General features: G+C 39.1%; 2 protein-coding genes across 2 annotated transcripts in view; both read left to right on the top strand.

Moving 5' to 3' along the window:
• Positions 1-19,456, top strand: part of VWA8 (von Willebrand factor A domain containing 8) — a 432,115-nt gene that overhangs the window by 72,406 nt on the left and 340,253 nt on the right. Inside the window, exons 10-12 of the mRNA XM_090258845.1 lie at positions 11,177-11,308; positions 16,711-16,845; positions 16,934-17,011. Of these exons, the coding sequence (XP_090114971.1) occupies positions 11,177-11,308; positions 16,711-16,845; positions 16,934-17,011 (345 nt within the window). The remainder of the gene's footprint in view (positions 1-11,176; positions 11,309-16,710; positions 16,846-16,933; positions 17,012-19,456) is intronic.
• On the top strand, positions 6,858-7,990 carry LOC149996085 (V-type proton ATPase 16 kDa proteolipid subunit c). The gene has a single exon (XM_090258294.1). The coding sequence runs from the start codon at positions 6,996-6,998 to the stop codon at positions 7,461-7,463; it is 468 nt and encodes a 155-aa protein (XP_090114420.1). The 5' UTR covers positions 6,858-6,995; the 3' UTR covers positions 7,464-7,990.

The raw sequence follows: 19,456 nt of genomic DNA, 5'->3' as shown, positions 1-19,456 counted from the left end.
ACAGGAAATTAAGTTTTTATAGTAAATACCAACTTGACCAGGTGTGACACTGTCAATATCGTATGCCTCCTGAGAGTTATGCTAAGAAGAACTCAACATCATTTCTTAGGTGTTCTGGTAGGAATTCATGGTGAGAGTTTGGACATGATGAAATATTGTATAGACCTAACTGAGGGCCATCTTACAGAATGAACAGCCTGTATTCTTTGGAACTGTATAGGCTATGAAATCAGAAAAACTGAGGAACTGCTTCACATTAAAAGAGACTAAAGAGATATGACAGCTAAATATATTTTGTTCCTGCATTGGATCCTGGACCAGATTGGAAAGTGACATTGTTGGTACAGTTGGTTAAACTTAAATAAGGTCTGAAGGTGGATAGTAGTATCCTATTAAATTGTTCAACTTATTTGGAAGTTTATGTGACCAGAGTTCTTATTTTTAAGAAATATGAACTGTAATATTTAGGGTTAGAGGGGTATCATATCTGCAGGTTACTCTCAAATGGTTCACAAAAGGTAGTGTGTGTGTGTGTGTGTGTGTGTAGGGAGTGTAGGAAGGAGAAAGGGAACAAATGAACTAAAATATTAACCACTGTGAAATATGGATGAAGGCAAAATAGAATCATTTTATAATCATGTAACTTCCCTATAAGTTTGAAATTATTTTAAGATATAAAATTTTTAAAAATGAATGGATATCTGGTATAACTCATTTCAAAATTAAAAACATTTAGAAGAAAATGTAAAATAGCACTAAGTTTGAGTATTTCTGAGGTCTAGGTAGAATGTGAACAGTAAGCTTTTGTGGCTATGTGTATTGGCCCTTCATTTCCTGGAGGCCAGAATTTGACAACCTTAAGCATATGACATGATATTTGTTTCTCCCTTATCCCCAAATCTAGACCTGGGCTTTGGAAGTACAGAGTACATATTCTATATGCATCTAGTAATAGTGAGATGAACTCAGAAGAGTGGAACAATATATTCTAGTTATTTCAGTGGAATTTTTTCACATATCTAGCCAAAAAAACAACAACAACTACCCACAATATATTTGTTGATTGGTGGTGTCAATAATATTAATAAAATTAATAGAAAGCTGTTCCTCATAGATGTCAGGAAATGTATTTATAGACAGAATCAGAAAGCAAAGCATAAAGAAACAAGGGGAAAATAATGGTCATTAAAGAGGCAACAGAAAGTAGAAGAAACAGAAGAACATAGAAGCAGATTGGGGACAGTGAAATAGCAACCACTGATGAAAGAGAAGTCTGTGTGTGAGAGAGAGGTGAAGAAGGGGATGAGAGAGTGAGGAAAAGAGAGAGAGCAGAAGGAAGAGAAGGTGGCAGAATAGTAAGGGGATAATGAAAACCATTTGGAAATAGAGAAATTAATTTATAGGCTCAAGGAGTCATGAAACTACTGTTTTCTGACTGTAGTATACTTTAAGTTTTATTCCAGATAGTGGAAAAAAGAAAACTGGAACCCATTTTTTATTTCATCAGCATCTAAGCTAAGTTGGCATTGGTCATTGAAATAGAGCACCTAGTGTTTGAGAAAAAGGGTGTGATTTCAGATGAACTCCCTTGATGCCCATTAGCACAATGCCCAGTGCCTAGCGAACAGGGTAAACAGTCAGGGAGGGAGAAAATGTCACAGGAAGTTGTAATAAAACGAGGCAAGCTGAAGTTTTTTATGATAAGGCTGAGAGAAGATATTCAATGACTATATAAGTCAGTAATGAACAAACGTCTTTATATTTACCAACTGCCCCACTTTGATGTATTTCTGATCTAATTTCAAAACTTGTTATACAAATCAGATAAAGTTCTAGAATACCTTTTAAGAATTGGGTTTTTAAAAGAAAGCTAGTGTTGATTCCTTTTGTTTGGCCTTTGTTTTGACCTTTTGTAGTTAAGGGAAACATAGAAAAATGATTAAAGCTCCATATAACGAAGAGAAATTATTTCAAATTTGATTGTAGAGTTTAAAGAAAGGAAAAAGGGAATGATGTTCCTTAGATAAGAGAAGAAAAGTGATTGTCTTGTCTTAATTATGTGAAGTGCTAGTTAAGGAACAGTACTTCTTTTTTTCAATTCCTCAGTAGATAATTGGGGAGCAGAGAGCTTGATTCATTTGTTTGAACCTAATGAATAACTGTCTTTTTATAAGATCATTACACACTGATGCATATAACCACACTAGAGCATTAAATCTCTCTTTTTAAAAATGGAACAGTCTACTGATTGGTATAATTATTTATGATCTGTTTCAGGGAGTCTGTGTGGCCTGTTTGTTATTCTAAGTTTCTCTATTTCTTAAGCTCATGTTCACAGATGAACAAAGTTTTTTATATCCTCAAAATAATTTTGAAGTAAGAGTGGAGAAAATTAAGGAAATATTGTGGAATTTGAAAAAATGCTGAACTAAAGAATAGAAATATCTGTTATAATAGCAAACCAAGAAGGTACATACCAACAATAACCTTTCCTTGACACATAATTATATTCTGACCTAGATTGTCATAGAAATTATAAATGGTTGCATTTGAATTAGCTGTTCTTTTGAATTTTAGTGTAATCACTTAATTAGACTGTTTTTAAGGAAAAAAATATTACTGAAAATACAGTTAGCTAAAATTCAGAGCACATTCGTTTTTTTCTAAACAAGCTATAGAAATGGCTAGAATGTTTTCATTCCCCATATGGTGCCTATCTTAGGATGTTCATACTCTAAAAATATGTTTCTATAGTCCTAAATTCACTTCTAGCTTTTAGTTAAGGATGTCTTAAAAAATACTTTCATTCTGAATCTGCTATACTTTGAGAATGGTATTTGTTCAGTATAGTAACAAGCACATTCAGGCTTCTAATACTGTGTCTTGGCTCTAGGTCCTTCCTAGGTGGGATTCTATCATAACAATGGTTAAATTAGTAAGTTTTGATGGTGATTTAGAAAGACTATGCTGTCAATTATCCACTGATAATATATAATTACCTATATATAGTCTTTACTGAGAAACTTGGAAGGATCTTGCATTTAGTGTTTTCATTTCAGTTCAAGAAACATTAATTGAGCATTTAATATTTGGCCAATGATGTGCATACATAAATCTGGAGATACAGAAAGGGATATGATCTGATCTCTATTATTGAGGAACGTAGAGTGTGGTTGGAGCATGACACATGTAGATAACTATTTAGGATTAATAACCTGAGAATAAGTTCATTGATTTTAGAGAGACAAAGGGGGAGGGTGGAGAGAGAGAGAAACATCAATGTGAGAGAGAAACTGATTGGCTGCCTCCCATATGTGCCCCTATCAGGGATTGAACCCTCAACCTTTTGATGTATGGGACGGCACTCAACCAACTGAACCACCCAGCCAGAGCATAAATAATTATTTTAATGTATTGAGTTTATAGTAGTGTAGCATAGTGATGAATAACTCGGATCAAAGTAATGAAGGCCTGAATTAGGTCAGTGAAATAGAAATTGAATGGATATGAGAAGTGTTTCAGAGATGGGATTATAGACTTTACTCACTGATAAAGTATAAAATGGATTGGGGGCTGTGAGAGAAAGTGTGAAATCTAGAATGTCCATGAATCCTAGCTTGGACAACTGAGTAGAGCTGCCATTAATTAACATGAAAAAGTAGAGGAAATGAGCACATTTTGGATGGGGGCTAAATAGTTTAATACAGTGGGGTCTTTTTAATTTTGAGGTTCTCAAGTGGGTTTGTCTAGCTAACTTGAAAATATGGATATGAATCTGGAGCTATTTTGATATTAAAAATAAATACTTGGGAGTCACTGATATATGGTGTTAGCTGAATTCATGACAATGGATGAAAGAACCCAAGACAAACATGTATAGTGAGAAGAAATAGTGCCTGAAGACTGAACCCTGGAAGTACCAACATTTAAAGATTGGGCAGTGGGCAAAGAATCTTCATATTAGGAAGAGGAAGAGCAGTCAGACATATCTAAGTAGAATAGCAGAGAATATTCTTATGAGCATGGAGAGAGGCTGTTTTACAAAGGAAAGAACAGCCAGTTTCAGATGTTTCAGAGATGTCTTGTTCAATGAAGACTTTTGGAGTATTCATTCAAAAAAGGTTATTTACTTCATTCATTTCTTCATCTAATCAATTAGACAGGCAATGTGTTTGAGATGTAGGAGTAATCAAAATGGACAAAAGTACCTTCACTGAGCTTATTTTTTATTGAAGAGGAATAATCAATCAATCAATAAAGTAAGTAAATAAGTATATAGTTTGTCAGTTGAGGAATGGATGCCCTCATTGGGAAGATGACATTTAAGATCTGAAGAAGGAACGTGCAAGGAAATCAGAGGGAATACCTAGTGTAAAAGTCCAGAAGCAGGAGCACTGCTAAGTATATTCTGTGAACAGCAAAGAACAGTTTGAGGAGGCAGAGTGAGTGAAGAAGTGGTGAGGGGGACATGAGTCAGAACGTAAAGGAGGTTAGGTCACAAAGGGATTTACATGCCATTGAAAGGACTTTTATCTTCAGTTCAAATGAGATAGCATGTCATTAGAAGGTTTTGAGCACAGGAATGTCTTATAACATCTTAAAAGCTCACTGTGGTTGCTAAGTAGTGAGAAGACTGTAGAATAATGGTGAAAGCAGGGAACAACCAGTTAGTAGGTTGTTGTAGTACTCTAAGTTAGGAGAGTGTGGTTGCTTCAACTAGCTTTGAGCTTGGTAAGAAGTGGTTACTTCTGGGTCATATTTGAAGATAGAAACAGTATGATCTGCTGAAGGATTGGAAGCAGAGTTGAGACCAAGAGTCAAGATGATTTTAAGCTTTTTGGACTGAGCACCTGGAAGGATGAAGTTGGAGATAGATAGTTGGAAGGATGAAGAGAAGATGGGAGGAAAATCAAGATTGGAGTGTTGTACATGCTGAGTTTAAAATTCCTATTAGCTGTCCAAGTGGAACTGCTAAGGGGCAGCTGCATATACAAATCAGGAGGTTAGGAGAGAAGTCTGAATTTCTAGGAGAGAGAAAATTGGGGGTCATGAGTATATGGATGGTTTGTAATCTGCAACTGGATGAGATTATTTAAAAAAGTGAATGTAGGTAGAAAATATTATAAAAGACCTACTCCTAAAGTACCCCAATGTGTGCTGGTCAGGAAGATGAAGAAGGACCTGCAAAGGAGGAAACAGAAGAATAGGAAAACTATTTAATTTGGCAAATTGGGTATTATTGGTGGATTTACCACAAGCAGTGCTAGTAAAGTGATGGGATTATAAGCCAAAAATCAGTGGGCCAAATAGCACTTTAGAAATGAGGAAACAGCAACAGTGATTACATACTACTTGCAAAATAAGTGTGATGGTGAGCAGAAACAAATAGATAGTGGGTCACTCAAGGATGATGTAGAATTAAGAAATGGCTTTTTGTTTCTTGAAATGGGGGAAGACAAACAACTTTGTAGGAAAAAGAGATGAAATCTGTGGAGAACATGGAAAATACTCAAGAAAATATGGTCTGAAGTAAGCAGGAAAGGACATTTCCAGGGCACCATTGTGCCTTGGTTTGGAATGATGGAAAACATATATTGTACCTAGCCACTGGAATGATGGAATTATCATAAACTGAGATGGAGAAAGTAGACTTCTATTGACTTTCCATCTACTCATAATTAAAGCAGACATCCTTTCTATAAAGACACTGGGAAAGACGTAAGGACTGATGAAAATGTAGATGCTTTTGAGGATGAAGGAAGAATTTTACTTGTTCATATAATGAACCTTTATTGATCATTGACTGTGTTGTTCCATGTGTGTAATTCTAGGTTCTGGAGATTTGGAGTGAACCAAATAGATACATTTTGATATTGCCTTAATGGGGTTTATATTCTTGTGAAGTGTGGAGGTAGTAAAGGTTTATATTGGTTGCTAAAGGGCTTTGGGAAAAGAGTCCCACAGGAACTGGAGGCTACATATTTGTTCAGCAGCCAGAAAACATGGTTTGGCGATTTTCTCTTTTAGTGCTCAAAAGCTTGTAAAAAGATATTAAGAAAATAAATAGCTTGGTAGGACAGGATTTGGAATTGGGAGAGTGAATATGGAGGCCTTGTAGACCAACACCGCTGTAATTTACCTTTCTTTTTATTTAAGTCTATTTCACAGTTCAAATAATGTAATTCTAAAGAAAATGTAACAAAAATACATTGATATCGTTTGTTTAATTGAAATTCAAGAATTCTTAGGAAATAGTCATTTATATAAAATGGTAAGGTAAGTAAACTTGGTTTTCTGCTTGTTGTGAACATGTAGCCTGTAAGAATTACATATCTATTTTACTCCTCAGTTACCATTTTGATTAACAGTCCCCTAAATTTCCTGTGCCAGCAATAGTAGTTCACCTTGCAACTTGAGCTCTTTTACTATCTTAGTGTATTCCAGCCTATTATAACTACTGAAATATTTTAGCTTGAATTATTTATAAGGACATAACCAGGATAGCAGGTGGTTGAAGGCATTAGTGTTTATTTCTGGAATATAAGTGCTCTGACATCAATCCTATATCAAATTAGATTGATACTATTTTAGCTGGGGTAAAAACATACCTTTAAGCGCATATATTTGATTTCTTAGAATATAATGGCTTTAGGTTCTAAACTCTAATGAATTTAATCACGTGGCTAGGGTCTTACTCCTTTCCTATTAAACCTCCCTCAAAATACAATGTAGAAAGCAGTTGCTACCAAATTATGTGATACTACGGGAATTTGCATATATTAGGTCTGTCCAGAAAGTATCCAGTCACACACTATAAGAAAGACTCATTTATTGAAAAATATACAAGATAGGCAGCGGCTGACGGGCCCTTCGCCTTCGCAGACGTCTGGTCGCTTGTCCTGCGTTCGCTTCCCGCTCGCCGCCCTCCTGCCTCGCCCAGCCGGTCCTCGCCCCCACCTCGGCCCGCTGAGCTCGCCCCCTCCCCACCCGCAGACATGTCCGAGGCCAAGAACGGCCCCGAGTACGCCTCCTTTTTCGCGGTCATGGGCGCCTCGGCCGCCATGGTCTTCAGCGCCTTGGGTGCTGCCTATGGTACAGCCAAGAGTGGCACCGGCATCGCGGCCATGTCTGTCATGCGACCAGAGCTGATCATGAAGTCCATCATCCCTGTGGTCATGGCTGGCATCATTGCCATCTACGGCCTGGTGGTGGCAGTCCTTATTGCCAACTCCCTGACTGATAACATCAGTCTCTACAGGAGTTTCCTCCAACTGGGCGCTGGCCTGAGTGTGGGCCTGAGCGGGCTGGCAGCTGGCTTTGCTATTGGCATTGTGGGGGACGCAGGTGTGCGGGGCACCGCCCAGCAGCCACGACTATTTGTGGGCATGATCCTGATCCTCATCTTCGCAGAGGTGCTGGGCCTCTATGGTCTCATCGTCGCCCTCATCCTTTCCACAAAGTAGCCCCTCTCCAAGCCCACCAGCTACAGAATATGATGTAAAGACCACTCCCTCCTCATTTCCAGAATGAACAGCCTGACACACACGCGCACGGGGCAGCTGCTCCCCACCCCCAGTAGTTGGTCTTGTAAATGCGCAGTGTCCTAGTTCTCATCGTCTGTTGCCCCCACCCACCCGCCCCGTGCTGTGGACATCTGGGCCCACTCATCACCCATCCAGGCTCCCTGACCAGTGAGGATGCTGGTTTCTGGCCACCTCTACCCATCTACCTGCCCTAGAGTGCTCTGTATAAAGATGAAATCGAGTTGTCATTTTCACTGGATGTTTATTTATAAGGAGTTGACCTGTTCGCACATTTGTGGAGCAACCCTTCTGTCTCCCAACTATATAGTAATCTTTAGAGTGTCGCTCTGTGGGGTTACCGTGTGCCCTGAGACTTTGGATGGAATCAGCCCTCCAGCCTCGGCTGCGAAGTAGTGTGCTGGGCCTGCGAGGCCCGGAGCCATGTCCAATAAAACTCTTGGATGTGACTGGAAAAAAAAAAAAAAAAAAAAAAAAGAAAAATATACAAGATAAAGGAAACATTGTACACAGGAAAATGATACTTTAGTCCCCTTCAATGACACCTCAGGCACTTTAGGACTTCACACAGTTCTCCTAATTGCCATCAGCTGCCCCATTGCATTTCCCTGAATGTCATTGACTAAAATCTCTTCCTTTTCAGAGGTGATTTTAGTTTTAGGAAAAGCCAAAAGTCTCAGGGTGCCAAACCTGGGCTGTAGGAGGTTGAGTCACCTGGATGATTTGAAGTTTAGGCAAAAAACTGCAGAAGACCTGATGCAAGAGAGGGCATGTTGTTGGAATGAAGCTTCCAATCACCAGTTGTGATTTTTTTCTCTATTCGCTCAGTCATTTTGAATGTGATGGCCACATAGTACACACACCCACTCTCCTTGGCTGCCGTGTTACATCACTGTCACGCAAACTGTTCTCATTCTAGACTTCCGGCCAAGATGGAGGCTTAGATGGACATGCTCGGCCTCCCTCTACAACTAGAGAGGAATACAACTACTTCAAAACAAAAGATAACTAGAAATTCCAGAAAATAAAACTACACGGAAGCCCAACGTATGAAGTTATAACCAGCAGCGCCCTTTGGGCAGGTAGGAAGAGTGAAAGTGGGTGGTGCTATTTGCGGTTGCACCAGGGACAGTGGCAGGGAGAACAATCCCAGCGGCAGGGAGAGCAGTCTCAGCTGCAGTCAAACCCCGGCGGCTCGGGACCCCAACGCTGGGAGAAGCAGCCACCACATCGCCTCGAACAGTGAGGCCCAGGGGGCGGGAGGACGGATCCCGGTCTCCTAGCGGAATAACTGTGTGAATCCATCTTGGACCCCCGCCCCCACACAAACCGCCACAGGGCTGCGAAATAGGTTGCGGATCGCCACTGGTTGCTGGGCAGTGACGACAAAGCACCGGCGAGAAAGGTTGCGAATTGGCGCTGGTCGCTGGGTTGTGATGAGCACACAGGCACTGCCCCCTATAGCCGGCCCAAGAAAACAAAACGCATCTGTCAAAATGAGGCAGACAACTATAGAAATCCCGGTGGCGCAGCTCACCAGGCAACAGATGAAGAATCTGACAGATGAACAAATAAGAAACCTGTCAGAGGCTCAGTTCAGGGCCATTGTTATCAGGTTGCTTACAGAATTAACAAAAGATCTGGAAAAAGATGAGAAAGAATCGAAAAATACTCATACTGAAAGGAACAAAACCACATACGAGACAGATGGTGAGGAAATAAAATCCAGAGTTCAAATCAACAAACCAGAACACAAAGAAGGAACAAACAGTCAACCAGTGCAGAGAGAAAAAACGGGAAGCAAGGAAAATGATGAGAGGATCACAAACCTCTGGGACAGCTATAAAAGGCCCAACATAAGAATCATTGGTTTGCCAGAGGGCGAAGAAGATGAACTAGAAATTGAAAAATTAAGTGAAAATATAATAAAGCAGAACTTCCCAAACTTGGGGAAGGAAATAGACTTACAGGTCCAGGAAGCACAGAGAATTCCAAAAAAACTGGACCCAGGGAGAACCACTCCAAGACACATTATAATCAAAATGTCAAAAGTTAAAGATAAAGAGAGAATCTTAAAAGCAGCAAGAGAGAAGAAGAGAATTATGTACAAAAGGGTCCCAATTAGACTATCAGCTGACTTCTCAAGGGAGACCCTGCAGGCAAGAAGGGACTGGCAAGAAATATTCAAAGTAATGAAAATCCAAAACCTACAGCCACGAATACTCTATCCAGTGAAACTGTCATTCAGAATAGAAGGGCAGAGAAAGTGCTTCCAGGACAAAATAAAACTGAAAGAGTTCATTAGATCCAAACCACTGTTATATGAGATGTTAAAGGGACTGGTTTAGAAAAAGAAGGATCAAAACTATGAACACTAAAATGAAAACTGCATCACAAGAAACAACAACAGAAGCTAGGGAATTGAAACAAAGGCAAACTAAACAGGCAACGAGAGTGGAAAAAGAACTATAGGTATGGGGAGCATATTGGGGGGAGGTCAGCAGGGAGGGGGAAGGGGGAGAGGGAGGGAGATGATATAGGAAATAAGGAGCATGGTAGGAAGGAATGGAATAGACAGAAAGAGGTTGAGAAGAACTATATGCACAACTAATGGACATGGTCTAAAAGGAGGGGACAACTGGAGGGAGGGGGGCCACCGGGTGGATGGGAGAAGAGGGAAGGGAAATTGACACAAATGTAACATTATAATCAATAAAACACATTAAAAAAAAAGTTCTCATTCTATTAACAGTGGTTGGACTTTGTCCAGAGAGACCTTGTATAAAATGTGTAAAATATAAAACTTACTTTGTATAGTAACACTAATAGATAATTTTTCTTAAGTTTGGGAAAGGAATGAGTGATCGTCTTACGTACTTAAGACACCAAATGAAGACTTGAATTGGGCTGTTACGTTTATAATGTTGTGGTTGAAGATAATTTTCTTTTCAGAAATCTATTTTCTCAGGTTGTGCCATTCTGTTGAGTAAGTGGTGATCTATTCTTTCACTGAGGTGCAACTCTTTCACTATTGTGATAATGTTCTATGGCTGGATTTGGGTGGTTATGTCTGCCTATTTAATACAGTACTAAAATATGAATTAAGCTTTTCATATTGAACATGCTATAGGATTTAATTAACATTAAATTAGTATTCTTATTTTTTATAAACTTATTTTTGTTTTCTCTGTGCCTTTTTTACATAATTAGCTTGTGTGAGGGGGTGTAATCAAGTGTTAGAATGTTGATAATTGGCCTACATGGAGAAAGAATCAATGGTATTGGCCTTTTAAATCCAGTTTGATAAACATTAAGAACCTACACTGTACAAGGCACTGTGCCAGATACTGTGGAAGATTGATTGTTATAATTTATTGTAATTAGTTAAGCTAACCACACACACAGACAGCAGAATGGTGTCCAGGAAGTTCTGGTTTTGTGAATTTCAGGCAACATATCAACTTCAGTTTATCTAAGAAACAGGAAATAAGAAACAGGAAAAAATTCTCATCTTTTTTACCTCTACTTTTATAATGTAGAGTGAGTTTCATTTCTAATTAAGATGATTCTTCCAGATATCCAACAATAATACTAAAACGAAAAGTAAATTACTTGATTTCCTTGTAATTTTACAGCGCTTTGAACTCCAAGATTCAAGAAGCTCTTTGCTTCCTAAAGAGATTGTGAGAGTGGAGAGGGTGACTGAAAACCATTTCTCCCAAGCTTCTGTGACTGTTCGGATTGCAGAAAAAGAGGTGACCATTAAGGTACCAAGTCTGAGTTTATACTTTCTAAGATGTGCCTGGTTCTGCCCATTTTTATGACCTAAATTGAGTGTATGATCCCCTTATAATTCTTCTTTGGCTTTATAGCATCACATCTATATATCTGTATCTATATTTATTTATATCATGTATGTTTTAAACTGGAGAACTTCAGGAGAAATGTGGGGATGGTCTTATCAAAAGCATGAAAGAATTTTGTAGTCCGAGTCTTTGGAAACACTCTTCTTAAATAAAATTGTTCTTAACTACATGGGACAAATGAAAAAGGAGCTGTTCTAGTTGAACAGTTTTTAGAGGAAAGAAATGATACTTGGTCACAGAGGTCCACCTGCTTGCTCTTCTTTCTTTTCTTCAAAACCCTTCCTTTGGGGGCCCTACAAAACCTGAGAGGTGATGGAAAACTGTCTCTAGGAAACACAGCTTGAAAAATCCTGACTTAAATAAATCGTAAATGAATATAGGAAAGAAAAGGCTTGACTTCTTATGTTGTGACAGACCAAACTCGAATTCCAACTTCTTTGGTGTGTTTTAATATGGTATCACTAATACTTATTTATGTTACTCTTTTATTCATTTATCAAACTGAGCATTGATTATGTCTACTATGAGTCAGGCTCTGTATTAAGTTTTGCTAGTGCTGCTGTGTACTAGTCACTGTATTTGTCTCTTTGTATGTATTATGCCATTAAATCCTCCAATAACCCTGGAGGCAAGTTTTATTATCTCCCTAGATTAAAAAACAGATGTAAAGAGGGTAATCAGTTCACTCATGGTCACCATCCAGGAAATGTCACAGCTGGGACTTCTAGACAGGATTATTTTCCACTTTACTTTTCTTCTTCAGATGAATGACCTCACCAAGCTGATGGTGGAGCATAGTGGCAGATAAGTGCACTAGAATGACTATGGGGATATAGAGAAGGAAGTAATCCAAGGAGTCAGGAGGAGTGGAGAACGTTTCAGAGAGGACGGGGGACTTGAGCTAGTCTTGAAGTATGGTGTGAGAGTTTTCCAGTGGCCCAGGAGTGTAAAGATGATAGGACATTTCAAGCAGTCTAAACAGTATGATCAGATGCATGAAGCATGAAGTATGAGCAAGTTTTCATTATTTCTTTCCTTTTAGTGATAGCTTTCTAACTTTATTGCCTGCAGTCCCTTCCAGTTAGCCTTCTCTGTTACCACCCAGGATGATTTCTAAAAAATGCAAATCTGATCCTGTCATTTTCAAACTTACAGTTCTTTAGGGTGCATGTTTTATAAGGTATGATGAAGTCCAGAGTCCTCAGCAGAGCATGGCAATCTTTTTCTGGTAGGGTCCCCAGAAGACTATTAAAGAGGAGATAAGAAATAAGAGAAGTAGGTATGAGGGATGGGAGCAGAGGTTTTAATAACCAATGCTTCTGATTGAGTAACTAAAATAAGAATGGGAAAGGATTTGTGGACATGGATTTTAAAGGTCAGCAGGTCATTGGTGACTTTGGAAAGTCTTGGTGGACTAATTTTTTTAAGGTGTATTTTATTGATTATGCTATTACAGTTGCCCCAGTTTTTTCCTCTTTGCTCCCCTCTGCCAAGTACCACCCATCCCTCCAGCAGCCCCCCCCGCCCCCCGTTTAGTTCATGTCCATGAATCATGCATATAAGTTTTTTGGCTTCTCCATTTCCTATATTATTCTTAACGTCCTCCTGTTTATTTTTATTTACTTATTTATTTTTAAATATGTTTTATTGATTATACTGTTACAGTTGTCCCAATTTCTTTTCCCTCTGCTCCCCTCCACCCAGTGACCCCCTCCCTCCAGTTGTCCCCCCTTTTAGACCATGTCCATTGGTTATGCATATAGTTCTTCTCAACCTCTTCCTGTCTACTCTGTTCCCTCCTACTATGCTTCTTAATTCCTGTACCATCTCCCACCCTTTCCCCCACCCCCTTCCCTGCTGACCTCCCCCCAATATGTTCCCCATACCTATAATTCATTTTCCACTCTCGTTGCCTACTTAGTTTGCTTTTGTTTTGATTCCCTAGCTTCTGTTGTTGGTTGTTGTGATGTGGTTTTCATTTTAATGTTCATAATTTTGATCCTCCTTCTTAACCAGTCCCTTTAACATCTCATATAATAGTGGTTTGGATCTAATGAACTCCTTCAGTTTTACTTAGTCCTGGAAGCACTTTCTCTGCCCTTCTATTCTGAATGACAGTTTCGCTGGATAGAGTATTCGTGGCTGTAGGTTTTGGATTTTCATTACTTTGAATATTTCTTGCCAGTCCCTTCTTGCCTGTAGGCTCTCCTTTGAGAAATCAGCTGATAGTCTAATTGGGAACCGTTTGTACATAATTCTCTTCTTCTCTCTTGCTGCTTTTAAGATTCTCTCTTTATCTTTTATTTTTGACAATTTGGTTATAATGTGTCTTGGAGTGTTTCTCTCTGGGTCCAGTTTTTCTGGAACTCTCTGTGCTTCCTGGACCTGTAAATCTATTTCCTTCCTCAAGTTCGGGAAGTTCTGCTTCATTATTTTTTCACATAATTTTTCTATTTCTAGTTCTTCTTCGCCCTCTGGCAATCCTATAATTCAAATGTTCATTTGCTTATAGCTGTCCCAGAGGTTTCTGAGCCTCTGCTCGTGTTCCTCCCTTTTGTTTCCTCTTTCTGCACTGGTTGACTGTTTGTTCCTTCCTTATGTTCCGATTTGTTGATTTGATCTCTGGTTTTCATTTCCTCACCACTTGTATGTGTTTTTGCTTGTTTCAGTGTGACTAGCTTTCATTCCTTCCCCATCTTATTCCAAATCTTTTGTTAATTCTGTAAGCCACCTTATGACTATAGCTCTGAACTGAGCCTCAGAAAGATTTCTTATTTGCTCATCGGTTAGGTCCCTCATCTGCTGCCTGGTGAGCTGCGTCACCGGGATTTCAATCATGGTCTGTTTCATCCTGTCAGTTTCCTGTTTACCTTTGCTTATGTGTGGGCTGTAGGGGACGGTGCACTCGTCACTACCCAGCCCACCGGAGACCTTTTTCACCGCTCTGTGGCGCTTTGTGTGGGGGTAGGGGTCCAAGATGGATTCCTGCCATTACTCTCCGCTGAGAGATGGGGGGCTCCTTGCCCACAGCCTCACTGTCCAAGGAAATGGGGCGGTCTGCCTTCCCCAGCATTGGAGTCGCAAGCTGCCGGGTCTTGACTGCAGCTGGGATTGCTCCCCTGGTGTTTCTTGCAGTCCCGCCACTATCCCCGCTGCTACTGTGGACAGCACAGCCTGACCTTTCCGTCCTGATTCCGATTTCACCCCTCCTACCCATTCAGATGAGCACTGCTGGTTTATAACTTCATACGCTGGGCTTCCATGTAGTTTTATTTTCTGGAATTTCTGGTTATCTTTGGTTTTGGGGTAGTTATATTCCTACATAGTTGTGGAGGGAGACAGAGCATGTCAGTCTAAGCCTCCATCTTGGCCGGAAGTCCTCCTGTTTATTTTGTACCTACCAGTTATGCTTCTTGATTCCTGCACATTTTCCCTCATTCTCCCCCTTCCTCCTCCCCACTGACAACCCTCCATGTGATCTCTATATCTATGGTTCTCTTCCTGTTCTAGTTGTTTGCTTAGTTTTTGTTTTTCTTAGATTTATTTGTTGATAGTTATGACCTTTTTTTCATTTTACTGTTCATAGTTTTGATCTTTTTCTTAAATGTGTTCCTTTAACGTTTCCTATGAGAAGGGCTTGATGATGATGAACTCCTTTAGCTTTACCTTGTCTGGGAAGCACTTTATCTGCCCTTCCATTCTAAATTATAGCTTTGCTGAATAGAGTACTTTTGGTTGTAGGTCCTTGCTTTTCATAATTTTGAATACTGCTTGCCAATCTCTTCTTGCCTGCAAAGCTTCCTTTGAGAAATCAGCTGAGTCTTATGGAACTCCTTTGTAGGTAACTCTCTTCTTTTCTCTTGTTGCTTTTAAGAGTCTCTCTTTATCTTTAACCTTTGGCATTTTAATTATGATGTGTCTTGGTGGGGTCCTCTTTTGGTCCAACTTGTTTGGGATTTTTTTGTGCTTCCTGGACTTGTATGTCTATTTCTTTTGCCAAACGAGGGAAGTTTCCTCCATTATTTTTTGAATAAGTATTCAATTTCTTGCTCTTCCTCTTCTCCTTCTGGCACCCCTGTGATTCAGATGTTGGTATGTTTAAGGTTGTCCCAGAGGTTCCTAAGCTTTTCCTCATTTTTTTCAATTCTTGAGTCTTCATTCTGTACTGGTTGACTGTTTATTTCTTCCTTATGTTCCAAATTGTTGATTTGAACCCCGATTCCTTCCCATCACCATTGGTTTTGTGTGGATTTTTCTTTGTTTCACTTAGTATTGCCTTCACCTTCACTTCTTCCCTTATGCATTTGTCATACCCAATCATGTCTGTCTAGTCTGTGAGCATCATTATCACCAGTGTTTCCAACTCTGTGTTTGTTAGGTTGGCTGTCCCCTCGTGCTTAGTTCTCCAACTGGAGCCTTGATCTGCTCCCTCTTTTGGGCTATACTTCTCTGTCTCCTCCACTTGACAGCCTCCTGTGTTTGCCTCTGTGTCTTAGGGTATTTGTCAGTGTCAGGCGACCTGTTTCACCACCTTGTGGCACTGTGTGTGGAGAGGAGTCTGAGAGGGAACAATGCCGCTTGCTCAGCGCTCACCCCTTTTCCTGTCACTTCAGCACTTCCCATATGTAACTGGCAGTCCTCTACCTGTTGCCCTGGTTGTGGTTCCCAGAGTCCGTGGGTTTGTGGATATTCTAGGACCAGGGGTGGGAGGGCGAGGCTCTAAGCAGCCTTTCATGAGAGACTGGCAGTTTCTTCCGCTGCCCTAGTCCCCAATGGTTTTCACAGCCAGAAGCAGTGAGACTCTTATCTTCCCAGTACTGAAACCCTGAGCTGTGTGGTGTGGCCTGGGACTGGGATTGCTCTCCAGGTGTCCCTCCCAGCTTTTATAATGTGTAACTGCTCTTTTCGATGATCCGCCACAGCCACAGCCTTGCTGCCACTGCTGCTGCCACTGCCCCAGTGTACTATTTTTAAATTCTATACTTATAACTGGAATTTGGACAAAAACCTTCATTCTCAAGTAGTCAAATTGTTATATGTTACAAATAGCATGAAAATGACATGATTCTTATGAAAATGTCTTCCAGCACAGAGCTTCAATGTTAGGGGGATGATTGATTTGGAGGTTTGTTGATGATTGTTGGGTCTGTGAATGAGAAACTAGTTGCTGCTCTATTGAAATATCAAAATCAGTATAGAATTGAGCAAGAAATTAGTAGGGGCTTTACATGGCAGTTGTGCTTTCATTTACTAATATTTTGATTAAAAATATACATATTATGCTTATCTCTCTTTAATTACAGGTGCCAGCTGGGACCAGGCCATTTAGTCCACCTTGTGTGTCAGAACGTTTTATACAAACTTTAAGCCATAAACAACTACTGGCTGAAATGATGCAGTCTCACATGGTTAAGGACTTATGTTTAATTGGAGGAAAAGTAAGAATGCAGCCTCACCGCAAACTTCTGTTTTCTGACTTTTGTTTTTTTTGACTTATTCCTTAAATGATTTTGTTTCCATTTGTAGGGTTGTGGAAAAACAGTCATCGCTAAGAACTTTGCAGATATCTTAGGATACAACATAGAACCTATCATGCTCTATCAGGTACAGTGTTCATTTTTAGCACTTGGACTATAAACATACATTTAAACCATCAGTAGAATTTATAGATATTTCCCCTTAACTTATGACCTGTTAATTTTGATGTAGATAAGTAACTGAAATAGCAATCAAATTGGAGTGCAATTATAATTATTTGGAAATTTGGAAGTGCCTTCTAGGATATCTAATGTGCACAACATGCCAAGGTCTGTTTTTCAAGGGTGATTCATTTTATGTGCAATGTGCATACACACACAGTATTTTTAATCATAATTTGGAAATCTAAGCAGCAGTGGGAGATAATTAGGTATTTACAAAATAGACTATTTTTTACTGTGATAAAATATACATAACATAAAGTTTACCATTTTAGGTTGTACAATTCATTCACATTAAGTACATTCACAATGTTGTGTAACCACCACCACTATTTCCAGAACATTTTTTATCATCCCAAATAGAACGTATACCCATTAAACAATAACTTTCAATTCCTCCCCTTCCCCAAACTCTGGTAACCTCTGTATTATTTTCTATCCCTGTGAATTTGCTTACTTTAGGTACCTCATATAAGTACAGTCATATACTTTTTATCCTTTTGCCTCTAGCTTATTTTAACATGTTTTCAGTATTAGCCATGTTACAGCATATATCAGAATTTTATTCATTTTGATGGCTGAATAATATTCTGTTGTATATATATAACAGTTTTTGTTTGTCCACTCATATAGTGATGAATTTTGGCTATTATAAATAATTCTGCTGTGAATATTGTTGTACGAGTATCTGTTTGAGTCCCTAGGTATCATACATTGTACCTAGGAGTGGTATTCCTGAATCATATTGTAATTCTGTTTAACCTGTTAAAGAGTCCACAGTAGCTGCATACATTCTTGCCAGCAGTACACAGAAGTTCCAGTTCCTTCAAATGCTTGTCAATATTTATTTTCTTCTTTAAAAAAACTTTAAAATAGCAACCCTAATCTGTGCGAAGTGGTAACTCATAATGGTTTTGATTTGCATTTCCCTAATTACTAGTGTTACTGAGTATCTTTTCATGTGCTTATTAGCCATTTGTGTATCTTATTTGGAGAAATACCTATTAAAGTTTCTTGTCTGTGTTTTAATTGGGTTGTCTTTTGTTGTTTAGTTGTAGGAGTTCTTTATGTATTATGGATATTAACCCATTCTCAGATATGTGATTTGCAAATGTTTTTTCCCACTCTTTGGATTGTCTTCTCACTCCCTTCACAGTGTCCTTTGATGCACAAAGGTTTTAATTTTGATAAAGTCATTGTCACTCTCCAAAAATATATAAGAAAAATATGTTCTTAGCCTCTTGCACTAATTCTTTCACATGTAAAGGTAACATTCTCAATAGCAAGATACTTTGGGTAGTTTTCCAGTGGAGCTGAGAAATATAAATTGGTGGATATATACATAATTTCTTGCTGGATTCTTCTTTTAAAGGATAGCAGAATGAGGTCACCATAATTATTGCAGCTCAAGCAGATGATCTTAGATAGTTTACCACTACAACATAAAATCATTGTAACCTGACTATAGAAATCTGATACAGAAACAGGATTGCCTGGGAAAAGATGAGGCATAATTTCCAGCCTTCACTAGAATAAGCGTTTTTATTTTCATATGAAGAAGATATATATAATTTCAGAAATAATACAAATAAATTAGGATAAAGTCAAAGAAAAAATTAAATATTATCTTCAAAAGGTCTTTTCCATATGATTTCAACCTTCTCTCTTGCTGCTTTTAAGATTCTCTCTTTATCTTTAATTTTTGACAGTTTGATTATAATGGAGTGTTTCTCCCTGGGTCCAGTTTTTCTGGAACTCTCTGTGCTTCCTGGACCTGTAAGTCTATTTCCTTCCCCAAGTTCGGGAAGTTCTGCTTTATTACTTTTTCACATAATTTTTCTATTTCTAGTTCTTCTTCTTTGCCCTCTGGCAATCCTATAATCCGTATGTTCGTTCGCTTATAGCTGTCTCAGAGGTTTCTGATCCTCACCTCACTTTCCTTGCTTTCTGTTTCCTCGTTCCACACTGGTTGACTGTTTGTTCCTTCCCTATGTTCTGGTTTGTTGATTTGATCTCTGGATTTTATTTCCTCACCACTTGTCTCATATATGTTTTCGTTCTTTTCAGTATGAGTGGCTTTCAGTCCTTTCTCGTCTTGTTCCAAATCTTTTAATTCTGTAAGCCACCTAATGACTATAGCTCTGAATTGAGGCTCTGAAAGGTTTCTTATTTGTTCGTCTATCAAATTTTTCATCTGTTGCCTGGTGAGCTGTGCCACCGGGATTTCTATAGTTGTCTGCCTCATTTTGACAGATTTGTGTTTTGCTTTCTTCTTGAGCAGGTTATAGGGGGCAGGGCCTGTGTACTTGTCACAACCCAGCGACTGGTGGCCATCCGCAACCTATTTCGC

Source organism: Furipterus horrens, unplaced genomic scaffold (genome assembly GCF_987537825.1).
Source record: "Furipterus horrens unplaced genomic scaffold, mFurHor1.1.pri manual_scaffold_12, whole genome shotgun sequence".
Classification (NCBI taxonomy): domain Eukaryota; kingdom Metazoa; phylum Chordata; class Mammalia; order Chiroptera; family Furipteridae; genus Furipterus; species Furipterus horrens.
The sequence above is the reverse complement of the archived record's forward strand: the minus strand, read 5'-3'. Positions and strand labels throughout refer to the sequence as shown.

Coding starts and splice junctions, on each gene's coding strand:
- LOC149996085 (XM_090258294.1), top strand. CDS start 6,996: ATGTCCGAGGCCAAGAACGGCCCCGAGTACGCCTCCTTTTTCGCGGTC.